The 14,564-nt window shown below is 43.5% G+C and overlaps 1 protein-coding gene across 1 annotated transcript in view; it reads right to left on the bottom strand.

Annotated features, from left to right (window-relative positions):
- CDC73 (cell division cycle 73) overlaps nt 1–14,564 on the bottom strand; it is a 405,302-nt gene that overhangs the window by 290,934 nt on the left and 99,804 nt on the right. The window contains exon 10 of the mRNA XM_029618749.1: nt 12,108–12,172. Within this exon, the coding sequence (XP_029474609.1) occupies nt 12,108–12,172 (65 nt within the window). The remainder of the gene's footprint in view (nt 1–12,107; nt 12,173–14,564) is intronic.

Below are 14,564 nucleotides of genomic sequence, written 5' to 3'. Positions count from 1 at the left end.
TAAACCACCAGAATAAAAAATAGTGGGAAGACAAAAATTGTTCAACAGCTAATGTTTCATTCCCCAGAAAGAAAATGCCTACAGTTTATGCTTTAAATAATAAAATGGTGGCATTAGAGCCCTTAAACTTGTCAAGTCTGTTATTCTCCTGACCAAATGTTTTACAATTTCTAAATTATAGACCAGGATTCCCGTATAAATAAAGTGTTTGCAGCTTAAAAATGACATTTATGAATGGGGATACAAAAGCATGGATATTAAATGAACACTTTTTATGCCAAAAGATGCAAGCGAATACTAGCAGAATTTAAAATACAGCCCAAACTGTTTCTGCACATCGTCATGAAAGAGTCTGGTAAGCAGGAAACAGCTGGCTCTGAAACCTGAGCTTTATGGCTCTGCAATACTCTGTTTATCATTTTCTCAACTTCCACCTTTGGTACATAAACCGCTTCAGAGTTTGCAGCTGGAATATCAAGCACGTGCTGCCTGAACCTGAGGAAAGGTTAGTTTTGCACTGCCAAGCAGCTCCTTCTAGATACTGCAACAGAATACAAACTAAGGGAGGACCCAGAAACATTGTGAACCGGGAATAATGGGCCAGAATGAAGCAATGGGGTTTAACGGCCACCCTGAAGCCATGCTGGAGGCATCTCTAGACAGCTTGTAAGCATGGACAGGGGGCAAAGTGCTGTAAGTTTGGTGCTTACCGTAGTAGGAATCAGGTTACCCCTCTAAGAAAAGCAGTCGGATTTTCCTACCGTCAGGATCAGATACTTGAGAGTGATTTAAGTTATTTATTACAGACTACTGATTGCTTGTAATTTGATTTCTTTCTCAAGCTGTCTAAAGGGATTTTTTTTTTTAATTAAACAATATGATTGCTTTCCCATAGCAAAATGGATCCTGAGCTGATGTGCAGTGTCCTTTCTGCTTTAGTTCACACATTTTAGCCATGAAAAAAAAGGGAATTCAAGCAAAAATCAGGCCAGCCCAAGCACTCAAGATAGGCCCCCCCTCCAACCGAATAGAAGATCAAGCTCTTGCCAATGTAGGAGCAATGTTAGAAACCAGAGGGCAATGCAAGAGGTGACAGACCTGCACTACACCAACTACTAAAATACACCAGACGTCCCCTAAATGGCTGTATGGGGATCTCAGGATTGTGCTGTACGAGAGGCAGGGGTCTGAACGGAGATGGTGCTCCCAAACATGCAGAATCTATGGACATTTATCAGCCCGATGGCCTTAAAAAGAAATAGAAAATAATGCAAACGAACTCTGGCTTCGAGGCCCTCCCAGTTAGAGCAAGATGAAGTCCCGAAGTGAAAACTGACATTTAAGTGTTTTTATATACCACGGCACGTTTGGAACATCACCTCAGTTTACAAGAAAATATAATGCAGCAACGGGCTTTACAAGAAACATGTATGAGATATAAAATAGCAACAGGCTTTGCAATGCAAACTCATACGTTAACAGGAACTGCGTAACAAAGGAAATATGAACAGAACAATATGGTGATAATGGAATTGCTTTCATAGTTGGGGTTAATAGAAAGAGCTATCAGGGGACCAGTGAATTAACAATGTGAGGGGGTTGAGATAAGTGTTAAGTGCCAGTAGGTCCGATAAGTTGAGAGAATAAAAGGAGTAAAATAAGAGAGGGGAGGGTGCAGGTGCATATAGGTGACGAGTATGCCTGTTTAAACAGCCAGGTCTTGAGGTTCGGTTTGAATTTCCTGGGGTACGATTCCTGGCATCTTGTTCCAAAGAGCAGGTCCTGCTATGGAGAGCGAGCGTTCTCTGCCGGATACAAGTTTAGTCAGTTTAGGCGAGGGGGTATGACGTTTTGCTGATGCTGAGTCTGTCAGGTTTGTGAAATCTGAATTGCTCTGTAAACCAATGCATGTTTTGGTTATGTAGGGATTTATGTATGATGGCGAGTGATTTATATATTATCCTGGAGGTGATAGGCAGCCACACTGGGCTACCGGATCAAGGTACACCTCTGAGGGATATCTGAGATCAACCTCAGGAATTCGACTGGGGGAGGGACCCTTAGGTATCACCACAGGAGAGCGGGGCTCGATCTTCCTTAAGGTAAATTTTGTTTCTTCTTTGCTGTAATTTTTAACACTATTCTAGTGTGTGGGATAGTGTCCACATCTGCTAGGAGACGGAGAGATACTGAAGAGCTGAGGTTACTGCAGGGGTATATCTAGAGAGACGTCAGCTTTGAAATATGACTCAGTCTCCCATCTGCACAATACCCACTGGTCCTGAGTCCATCTGGCTACACGCTAGGAAACAATTTGCCGAAACATTGCAATGTTGGGCAGTATGAATGCATCCAGTGAGGGAATTTAAATCCTGAATTGCTTGGACTTAAACAACTTTAAATATTGGCAAGATGAGCTATGGACTTTACTAAAGAAAAGATAAGTAAAAAATAATTAGATTGAGTTTTTATGTGCATAAGTAAAAAAAAAATGAAAAGTTACCAGCTCATGCTAAAGGAAAAAAATCAGTACACACTGTTGGTAGTAGAGGGGCTGGTAAATGATTAAAATCCACTTGCCAGAGTAATGGTGATTAGAATACGTTACACCAGCTCTCTATATAGTTACACACATTCTCAATGAGCAAAGATTGTTTGAAGCAGGATGAACATTTGAGCAGTTCCTTTTGACTAGTGCACTAATGACAAATCCAGGTCTGCTTCAGTCGCCACTCTTGAATGGCTGTACATAAACATTAAATTCCACTAAAATTATTAAGTAATATGGGATTTGTTTCCAATTTTAACATGTCCCCTTGGGTTCAAATAGAGTGCTTTCCAAAAAAGCTCAATGACTACTTGAGTAAAATCAAGAAATAGAAGTAAGAAAAATTACAGGTCAATCCACATAAACCAGAGTTGTGCAAAAAATAAAATACAGCATTTTCCCACCCTTCTATGTCATGAGATGGCACAGTTACTCCAGCAGAAGACCAGGTACAGAGCTTGGGCATCAAATACTATATTTCTGACATTGGAACTGCATATTTCCTCCACACTGTAAACCCCACATTTTAAACAAGTTGAAAAGAGCATCCATTCGTTTTGACATTCTTAGGTGGACTGTGCATCGACAGAAGGAGCAATCTGTGGCTCTACACAGCACTAATACAGCTGGCCCCCCCCCAGAAAGGATTTCAGGATGCACTGGAGAAGTGCTCCTGCAACTAGACCATGAAATTGCTCTTTTCTCCATGCCAAGAGCCCAACTTTAACAGCAGCTTCAAATGAAGATAAAATCAATTAGTATCAGGTTTAAAGATAATTTACATTTCAAATATCTCTAATGGTGAAAGGAGGAAGATACAGAGTGCTGTCTGTTCAGTAGGCAAAATGAGTGTCCTAGGTTTGTGGCTTTAGTCTTACAGGATGTGTCCTACTTACAAGGGCATCAAAACAGCATTTCAGCTTTTTAAGAAAAGCACAAAGTAAACTGAGCTCAGTAGTCACAGCACATCTAATTCACAAGAAAAAACCCTCAGGAGCCTGAACGGCAAGTCGCACACATCTTCCAGGATTTGTGGTGAGGTCAAGTCAGAAAAATATAGAAATGTACATTTTGAGAGAGCTGTAAGAAGCCACAGAGCAAGATGCATTTTGTTGTTGCCTAATTACACCTGCCTTTCCTGTACTTGTACTGAAATGTGTGCAGTAAACACACACCCTTCACAATTTAAACACCACAATATAACAGTGTTTCTTTGGGGTTAAGACACAAAGTATTCTGTAGAACACCTACTTTTTCTCTCTTCACACCACCTGCAACTCTAATACTTCTCCAGTATGCACCTAGCTTCAATTAAGCACATGTATGTTACTAAGAATGGCCATAATTGCTCCATTTTGTTTCGACTGTGAAAGTGTGTGCGCTGCAAAACAGTCACATCAGCAAGGGGCCTGAAAAAAAGCCAAAACTGGCTCAGAAGCCTTGGCTTGAAAAGATTAAATGTTCCCTGGATCATTTTCTTTCCTTGAAACTGCTAGACTAGTCCATAACACAAGGGAATTTCCTTCTCCTCAGCTGCCGAAGACAGAGGGCACACACCCCTTTGACTTCCTTCTTGATCATAAAATGAGGTGCGGTCATAGGTCATGCAAGTAGCCCACTGTCAGAGTGACCAATGTTGTGAAGAAGCCTACTTTGTGCCCTTTGTATATTGTATTAATGTCATAACTATCTATCTAACTATCACTTCCTTCTTTGGGGTGGGGGAATGAGAATGGTTGGAGCGAGCGACTGACTAAGTCCCAGCTGTTTCCCTTAGCCCCTGTTTGGGTTTGAAGTGGCCCAGCAGTCTCAAAGACAGACAATCATCAGGTAAGCATAATTTAACCTTCCTTTTCATCTGCTAGACCAGTCCTAAACAACAGGGAGAGACAAGAGTGTTCTGCTATACAAGGCAGGAGGAAGAGAGGACTGCTGAGAACCCCTGACCCGAAGGCCACTTCCTCCTTTACCTGGACATCTAGTCTGTAAAGCTTGGCAAATGAGTGCAGCTACCAGGTGGGGGGCACTGTAGATTTCCCCTGGGGAAAATGAAGATACATTAGTCCAGTATGCCGCCTGAGCTCTCGTGGAGGGAGTTCAGAGCACCGGTGGTGCCTGCTTACCAGTGAGAATATATGCTGAATGAACAGGCTCCTTAATCCACCTTTCTGCCATGGCCTTGGAGACCCTTTCCCTTTCTGGGGTCCTCCAGAGAACACAAACAGCCGGTCAGATTTCCTGAATAAGTTTGTGATCTTCAGGTAAAAAGACTCTTGTCCTTTCCCTTACATTCCCCTCCCTCAAATGCTGGCAGAATCACTGTGTGGTTCATGTGGAAAGGGGACACCACTTTCGGGAGAAAACTAGGGCACCAGTTTAAAAGTGAGCATCAGAAGATGAAGTGCCTGCAATTCAGAAGTGTGTCTAGCAGAGCAGACTGCTACTAGAAAGACGGATTTTAACAAAAGATCCTTAACCAATGCTTATTTTAGGGGCTCAAATAGAGGACCCACTAAAGCCATCAGGACCAAGTTGAGGTTCCATGAGGGGAAGATCAGCCTGAAGGTGATTATGATCTTCTTTGCCCCCTGTAGGAAGCCCACCACATCAGAATGGGCAGACACCTGGAAGGCTTTGATATGCACACCCCCCCCCCCCCCCCATAGCACAAAATGAATGTCACCTGCACCTTTAGAGAACTAAGGGCTAGATCTTTGTCCAGACCCACCTACAGAAAGTCTAATATCCAAGGAATGATTCCCTTTGCTAGCAATAAGCATTAAAGAGTTTCCAGACAGTATTGTAAGCCATTGAGGTTGACATCTTCAAGGCCTTCAGCATCATCACCGCTCTCTCATGCGAGTAACTTCTGCTTCGCAGCCACGCCCTCTCAAGGGCCAGGCCCTAAGGCAGAATGGAACCTGGTCTATCAATACTGGGCCCTGCCATAAGGGAGTTTCCACTAGAAACCTGATTAGATCGCATACCAAGGTCTCCTAGGCCAATCTGGAACTACCAAAATCACCTTGGAGGTGTACTTATCCCTTCTTTATTGCCTTATCACCTGGCAGGCTGTCCTTGGGCCAGGAAAGGACCAGGGCGGGCATTATTCTCCCGGAGCCTCTTTCCTTGTGCTGACTCCAAACCAGCTTGGCTCGTCTCCATTAGAAACAGCACCAGGTTTCCCCAATGCTCCACTATCATGTGAAATGCTTACTGGCTGAGCTCCCACTACCTCAGACCCCTGCTGTTCTTGCTGAGAAAGTCTGCTTGGAGATTTTCTTCCCCTGTGATGTGTGCTGCTACCAAGTAGGAGAGGTTTCTCTGCCCACCTGCATTCCCTGCTTGCTTCCTCCACAAGTCTGTGGGTGCCCTCCCCTGTTAATTCACATAAGCCACCACTACATAAGAACATAAGATATGCCATACTGGGTTAGACCACTGTGTCCAACAGTGACCAACCAAGTCACAAGAAGCCGACAAGTACCCAAACGTTAAATAAATAGATCCCAAGCTACTAATCCTTATTAGTAATGTATGAATTTCTGATCTAGGAACTTATCAAAACCCAGCTACACTAACTGCTGTAACCACATCCTCTGGCAATGAATTCCAGAGCGTTGAAATCAGAGATATTGTTTTTCACTCTTTTAAAATGAGCTACTTGCTAAGTTCATGGAGTGCCCCCTAGTGCTTGTATTATCTGTGGCACTGTCTGAATATTCTCACTGCTTTCCCTTTTATCAGTCCCTTGAAAGGCCTGCAAGGCCAGGCTGACAGTTAATTCAAAGCCTGTTGACTGGCCAAGGAGCCTCTTCCTTTGACCAGATCCCCTGGGCCATTTGTCCCAGACAGTGATCTCCCCAAACGTTCAAGCTGGAATCTGATCAGCATGACCCAATCTAGAGGGTCCAATTCAACCCTCTTGTAAGATAGCCTGGGACTATCCACCATCTGCGGGGAAAGCCGTAGATGACCCCCATGCTCAAAGGAGACCGAGGAGCAGTGGATTAGCAGCGCCTGCTGAAGACAACTCATGTGTGCTCGGCACTTCATGTAAGGTTGCTGCCATACGTCCTAGCAACTGCAGGTAACAATGCATTAGGAGAGTTTAGCAAGCAGACCGGCCTTACTTGCACCATCAGCTTGGCTACTCTTTTGGGTGGAAGGGATACTCTCCCTGCTCGCGTGTTGAACAGCATCCCTAAGACCTCCAGGTTCTAAGAACGTTCCAAATTGTTCTTTGTATAATTTACAATCCAGCCCGGGTTTTCCAAGAGCCCGATTACTGCAGCAGATGTCTGTCAGGATCTCCCATGCAGTCTGCTCTGATAAGCCAATCACAGAGATAAGACTGCTGCTGCCAGTGCCATGATCTCCATAAAATGTTTTTGGCATTGTTGCAAGTCCAAAGGGAAAGATCTGATAATGAAAACGAAAATGACAGCTCAAAATGCAAACACAAAAGACTGGGTCTCATGAGGATGTGGAAGTATGCTTCCATTACATTCAGGGAGGTCAAACCTTCTCCCTTCCTTAAGGCCATCACGACCGAGCGAAGGGTTTCCAACCTGAAATGGAGTACTTGTAGGTATATGTTTACAGCTTTAAATTCAACAGAACATTCTTCAGCACTACAAAATAAATCAAATATGTCCCCTGCCCCTTTTACTGTGGTGCTACAGGAACTATAGTTACTAAGGCTTGAAGTTTCAGGAGGGCTGCCCTGACCACTTCCCTTTTGACTTGCAACTTGCAGGGAGGCAACAAAAACCTGCTTGAAATTGGGTTTCTCTCTTCCAAACTCCAATTTCTTTCAGCTCTAGCCCAAACAGCCTCCCTCTTAACGGGGAGTCTGCATAGGTGGGCTTTGTATATGGAGTCCGGTGGTCAACTGCATACTCACAGGTAACTCCTAGTTGCTATGCCCAAAACTCATCTTCAGGAAGGTCTGTTTAAATCATACAAAGTATCTGCCAGAAAGGTCAGGGCTGTTTCCATGGCTCCCATGGCAAAGGCTTGTTTAAGCATGGATTCAATTTTCCCATCCTGAGTAATGCATTTCGGATGCAAAACCCCAAGGGAAAGGAACAGTATTGGAGGTGAAAACTTTCTAAGTACAAAAGAACAGCGGGATCGGATGGTACTTGTATCTGATGATCAGGTGGATAAAGCAACTGCAAGAGTCAGAAAGATGCTTGGCTGCATAGGGAGAAGAATAGTCAGCAGACCTGGAATGCTGTGTACAATTCTGGAGACCGCACCTTCAAAAGGATATAAGCAGGATGGAGTCTGTCCAGAGGGGGGCTACTAAAATGGATTGCGGTCTTTATTCTAAAACATATAGGGATAGACAAATATCTAAACATGTACATTCTGGAGGAAAGATAAGATAGGGGAGATATAGAGACATCCAAATACCTCAAAGGTTGCCGTTCACAGGTCAGGCTCTTAACGGAAAGGAGGCTCTAGAACACATGGTCAAGCGATGATGTTGAAAGGGGGTAGACTCAGAAGTCATTTAGGAAATACTTCTTTACAGAGAGCGTGTTGGATATGTGGAACTGTCTCCCAGTGGAAGTGGTGGAGACAAAAACAGTACCTGAATTCAAGGAATAAATACAGGGATCTCCAAGGAATTATAATGCTAAATTAACTGGACGGCTGGGCAGACTAGAAGGGCCATACGTTTGATTCTGCCATCATGTTTTCATAGATCCTTTAAAGCAGTATCTCCCTCCACAGGGATGATTGTTCTGCAAGCTCCTGCAGAGACCGTTGTAACCACCCTGGAAATCCTCAAACTCCTTTTCTTTCGCAGACAGGGAAAATAACTCACCCATAGTCTTGTCCCCTTTTAGAATCCCTAACAGGGAGTCCCATTCCATTATCATCATGCAGGGAGAAAGCGTTCAAATGCTTCCTCACCCCCTGAAAAATGGGTCTTCTTGCATAAGCTTGCGGGATTCGGTGTCAGATTTAATGTCTTTTGCACCCCCCATGACAACCCTGCAAGCTCATCCTTCCAGAAGAGCAGAATAATGCAGAGTTATCCTCTTTTGATGAGGCCTGCTCATCAGAAGAGGGAAAAAAAACCCAGATATGCGCATTACCAGTGACACTTATACAGATCGTTCCAGACAGTATGCTTATTGCAAACCAGTATGGTCTTAAAGTAAATTTTCAAAGTCACAAATCATTTTTCTGCATTTTTTGTAAAATAAAATTAAAAACTGAAAAATGCTACCTGCATAGATATTCAACCTTCGTGCTGTGGAAGCTTGAAGTTTATACAGATGAAAGATATCGCCCTAACTGAGATCCTGCCTGGTACTCGTGACCTGGATTGACAGTTGTTGGAAACAGGATGAACGTAAGACTTGCCATACTGGATCAGACCAAAAGGTCCATCAAGCCCAGTATCCTGAGATAACAGCTCTGAACCGAGAAGTGACCATCCCTCCCTCACTACAGTCTGGTGGAGGTGGTGGTGGAGGCAGGGACAGCCCCCCACCTTGAAGGGTCCAGCTCCCTCATAGAGGCCCCCGTTACTCGATCCCTGCAACCCTGGGAAAAGGATCCTAGGCTCTCCTACAGAATTAGGTTTCTTATGGCACAGAATGCTGGCGGCATTACTAGCACAAAGTCTGGGGAGAACCCCCTAAAGGAATTCCTGGCTGGTTCAACCCTGGGCCTTCCCGCCAAGTCCTCCTATCGCAGGGGGAGCCCAGGCCTCGGCTGTCCCCATCCTCTTCTACAGAGAGCATGTACCCTGTTCCAACCCCAGGGGTAATTTCAGGGAATGTCCAGCCTGCCTCCCTCTCGCAGGTCGGGCAGATAGAGCCCATCGTCATCAGGATCTTCCTGATGGCCGAGTACCTCTGGCCCCGCAACATTGCTCTTTTTTCCATACATCATCTCCGGCACCAGACCAAGCTGCCCGGGTTGGGGCAATCTCACCATGGATTTTAAACCCCTACCCTACCCCCATTCTAGTTTCTAGTACTCACACGATGCTTGGGTGTTTGTTTGTTTTTTTTTGGGGGGGGGGGGGGGGGTTATTTTCTAGGTTTCCAATTATGTCAAGCTGACATTTACAATACACTGGATAACCATTAGGGGGCAAAAAAAGGATACATTCCTTCAAAGTACTAGGAAAAATTACAAAATCTGAATTTGTCATCTGTAAGAGACTTCAATTAGGGGACTGAAAACACTTTAACAAAGAAAATGAGGAAAATGTGAGCTCTCAAATTAATATATTGGCTATATCATAGGCACAAATAGAAATGCTAATCTAAGAAGGTACAGGCAAGGGTCTCTATTCTGTAAGAATCCTTCCAACTGGTCAGGATCAAAGAGAACGTATCTAAGTGACCCTAATTTACCAACACATTTACAAGGAAACTGAAGAAGAAATGATGCACCTATATCAATTACAGGCTGCTTTTTAATCAAAAAGGCTGAGTCTCAGTTGGGTGGCCTTAGCGAGGTCAGGAAATGGTGCCAGTTGTTGGGCAAGAACATTTTTATCAGAAGCATGGAGAAGCATTTTCACAATCCATAAACTATCAAGCTCCACCGCACATACAACGAGCTAAGGAGCAGACCCTTGGGTTTCAATCTGGGAGTCTTGAAGCATAGCTGTTAAATTATCTAAAGCATTAGATATGCTTTCAGGTACAAACGTAGATTGTAAGCCCTCTGGGGATAGGGAAATACCTCCAGTACCTGAACGTAATCCGCTTTGAAGCGCTGAAAAAAAGTGCGAAAAGCGGAACATAAAAAAAAATCTAAAAATGTAGGGTGGAGACTACGAGGCAACGAAGCAGTCTGTCTAGATGGAAGATAAAAGGCCTTAGAAATCTGTGCAATTGAAGCCTGAGGTACTGTAGGAAACTGTGTGTGGAGGTTCTTAAGAAATTCATTGAGGAAACACTAAGACTTGGGAAAATTAAGTATTCTCAAATGTAATTTCCTAGCGCTATTTTCTAAAACTTCTAATCTTCGTTGAATAAATTGACCCTTAATAAAAGTCACATCACATTTTCTCAAAGACATAAGAAAATGCCATACTGGGTTAGACCAAGGGTCCATCAATCCCAGCATCCTGTTTCCAACAGTGGCCAATCCAGGCCATAAGAACCTGGCAATTACCCAAACACTAAGTCTATTCCATGTTACCGTTGGAATGGCAGTGGCTATTCTCTAAGTGAACTTAATAGCAGGTAATGGACATCTCCTCCAAGAACTTATCCAATCCTTTTTTAAACCCAGCTACACTAACTGCACTAACCACATCCTCTGGCAGATGCCAGGGAGAGAAACTTACTTCCTAGGATCTTCTGTACACAGACATCAAGGAGCTCCACAAGCTGCGAGCGGGTGTGATCTTATGGGCCCCTTCTGGCATCCCAGGTTGACGACGCCAGATGCCAGGGACAGCCAGGGATCAAAGAACCACCACGGGGCAGGAAAAAAAATCCCCCAGCAGTTCAGGGCTCTCTCCTCTGCAGTCCCACCCCCGATGGGATTCTTCTTCCTTGCCTGCAGCCCTGCCACCACAAAGAGCCTTCCTACAGGGTCTCTCTCTTCCTACCTCCTCCCTTTTTTTTTTTAGGCTTTACTGTACCCAAGCCAGGAGGGAAAGATGGAAGGGAAAGACCTCAAGGCTTCCCTCCCCCCCCCAAAAAAAAAAAAAATTGGAAGCCCAGGGGCTCTCATGTCCCTGCTCCCTAAGGAGATGGGGGCCTTCCTAACCTGAAGGAACAAGGGTCATGTCCTAGGAGCCTCAGCCACAGGGGAGGGGGTTCAGGGGGTCACCTGGGAGGGAGCTACACTGGAAGAAGTTACCCCAGGCCTGGGCCAAAGCCTGGCTCTGGGAGATTATCCTCTTCCTCTCTTTTAATTTAGTTTTACATTATCTGTTCATCACCCGTGTGACCAGCTGAGCTACTGGCATGGCCTCCGACCACTCTCCCTTTTATGAGCAAAGAGGAAGTCAGCAAGGGCAGCTGAAGAGCAGGGAATTTCTTAGTGTTATGGACTGGTCTGGCAGACAAAAAGAAAAGTAAATGTTTATTAACCATTCCTGTACTGCTCTCTTTATTCTGTATTTCAGATGCACTTATACCGAAGCTTTAATGCCTCTTACACTGGCTCTGCATTAATTCCCTGACAGATCAGCAAATAAAATCCAAAAATGGAGTTTGAAGTATATTCTACAGAAGAGGTGAGGCATTTTTCCACCTACAACGATCTGTTAAGGTCAACCAGCTTCAAATTGAGGCAAGTATTTACTGTGATGATCCAGAGGAAAATAAAAATAGAAACTTCAGCTATGAATCCATAGAGCAAACATTTCTGATCTCAAGAAAGATATCTGAATACTTAGATCAGCACCTACCAATGAATCAATCTTTTGGATACCCAATATCCTTGTCCTCCCAAAGCTGATTGTTTCAAGAGAAATAACGACTACACTCTTCTCAAATGTAGAACTCTATCACCTGTAAATTGTTTAACAGAAAAAAAGTCACAAGAAATTTTTAGGGCTTACCGTCACCGACTTCAGGGTCATCCCGTGGTAAGTACCCATAGTATCAATCTTGAAGCCTTCCGTCTCTGGAAAGAAAAAGTGATCTACTGTCAGTCTATGTACACGTGAAAACTTCAGGTCTACAGAAAGGTTTACTGTACTTGGATCTGATTTCTCGCCTTTTCCTATATACCTCAAAGTGAATTACAACTCAAGAATAGTTCAACAAGTACCATATGAAAGGACTAAAAACCTGATCATACAACAGCAACTATTACATTTTGGTGAAAGAGTTGTACCCTCAATTTCTTGCAGAGTTATATGTAATTGTTTTCCAACCAACGCTGAATAGGATGACAGACTGAGTCCTCTGGGGACAGGAAAATATCTACAGTACCTGAATGTAATCCGCTTTGAGGTGCCTGAAAAGCGGAATATAAATCAATAAAGTCCCTACCGTTAATCACTTGTGTACAACAATCTCCCTGGAGGGCCCCATGTTTACACGGCACCCATCGCATAAGCTTTGCCCAAGGTCAAAAGCAACTGACATGGCTCAGCCAATCAGGAGCCAAGCAAGCGGGCTCTGCGCAGCCACCACAAGGAGACTGCGAGAGCCCTGGCGAACGCCAACATGAGATCCAGCGCTGGAGGCCCGAGGGTTCCTGCAAGTGGCCACGCTACTCCACGAGCTTCTTCTGCCTAATCTCAGCAGTACCGCACTGTGCTGCTGGCAAGGAGGTTCCCATTCTAATGGAAGAGGATTATTTGAAGGTGAAAACCGGGCTGTTCCCTTAGGTGGCCTGCTGAGAGATGATGAGAGATGCTAACCAGAATGTGTCAGCTATAATTCCTAATTCTCTATTAGTTGATTTTAACTGTGCTGGCTTGGGTTTACTATTTTATGCCACTAGGGGCATTCCAAAAGGGCTGGGAAGGTGGTTTAGAACACTGTAAATAAATTCACTTTTGATTTCTAGGTTGTTTCTTATTTTCTAAGGATTTTTTTTTTAATGGTTTATTTATAGCAGCAATTCCAATACACTGGTCACCTTGGCATGACAACCAGCTCTGACAGCGTCGCAGAATTTAGTCACACCATAGTGGGTCCTTAAAGCAAAGCATTTGGGAAACATCCACAATCTAAAGTCAAGAAAAGTCCAGCCAATTACTTTTTTTTAAATGTGAATTTGAGTACACACTACAGAAGTTCTACAGAACTGCCACCCATGTTCCCTATGGAAATTCCACTTTAAATTTCTATTAGATGAAAACCTGCTACGACGTAAGTTTGAAGAAAGCCTGGAATTAGTTCATTCCAGCCCTCATATGAAAGGGGTAAAATGATGTTCATCATTAACTGACACATACCTCCCCCTCACATACAAATAGGTGCCGTGGTCATCTCAATCGGGCCGATACAGTTAACCCGCCATTGGACGCGTGTTTTCCCTTACCCTTATTCAGTAAGGGACCGAAAACGCACGTCCAGTCTGCCGAACCAAATAGCGCCCGCAACATGCAAATTTATTTATTTATTTTTGGTTTTTATATACCGATCTTCCTACATTAGATGCAAATCAAACCGGTTTACATAGAACAAGAAGAAACTTGCTAAAAAGGCATTACATAAAACAATGAACAATTATGCAACATTAAATAACATTGTCAAGAGTGTCCACTAATTATACAAAATTGAATTAAATGGTAATCAAAGTGAACATTTGATGTCCTTGTGTTGAACTTAGATAGGTTGAGAGTAACTGAAGGATTCTTCCAGGGAACCTGAAAAAAAGAAGACTAAAAACAAAGCAAACCAAAAAAGTGAGAAATAAGCAGAGAGGTGTAGCTAAAGAAGGAGGTAATGCTATGAGCTAACAAGAAGGTTCTGGAAAAGCAAGCTTGAATAACCACATTTTAAGTTTCTTCTTAAACGAGATAGGGCAAGTCTCTTGTCGGAGTTCTGGAGGGAGAGAGTTCCAGTTAGAAGGACCTGCAATAGAAAAGGCCCTTTTTCTTAGAGTTGTTTTAGCTTGAGGGATGAAGAGGGTCCCTAGGTATGCTTTTCTCAAGGGTCTAGTGGAATGATTATGACGAATTTGGAAAGTAAGATCTAGAGGGGCAAGATTGAGTAGGTTTTTATGTGTGATGGTAAGTACTTTATAGATGATTCTATATTTGATGGGGAGCCAGTGGAGGTTGTAAAGTATTGAAGTGATGTGATTCCTCCTCGATGAGTTTGACAGAACCCTGGCAGCTGAATTCATTAACATTTGTAATGGTTTTATAGTTACAGCAGGGAGACCGAACAACAAAGAGTTACAGTAATCAATTTTTGTAAGTAAGATTGCTTGAAGGACCAGACGGAAATCAAAGAAGTGTAGTAGAGGTTTAAGTTTAAGGACTTGTAATTTGAAAAAACAATCTTTAGTCGTATTGTTGACAAATTTTTTAAAATTGAATTGGTTATCCAAGAAA

This window comes from Rhinatrema bivittatum, chromosome 10, assembly GCF_901001135.1.
Source record: "Rhinatrema bivittatum chromosome 10, aRhiBiv1.1, whole genome shotgun sequence".
NCBI lineage: Eukaryota > Metazoa > Chordata > Amphibia > Gymnophiona > Rhinatrematidae > Rhinatrema > Rhinatrema bivittatum.
Note: the sequence above shows the minus strand (reverse complement) of the source record. Positions and strands in the feature narration are given on the sequence as shown.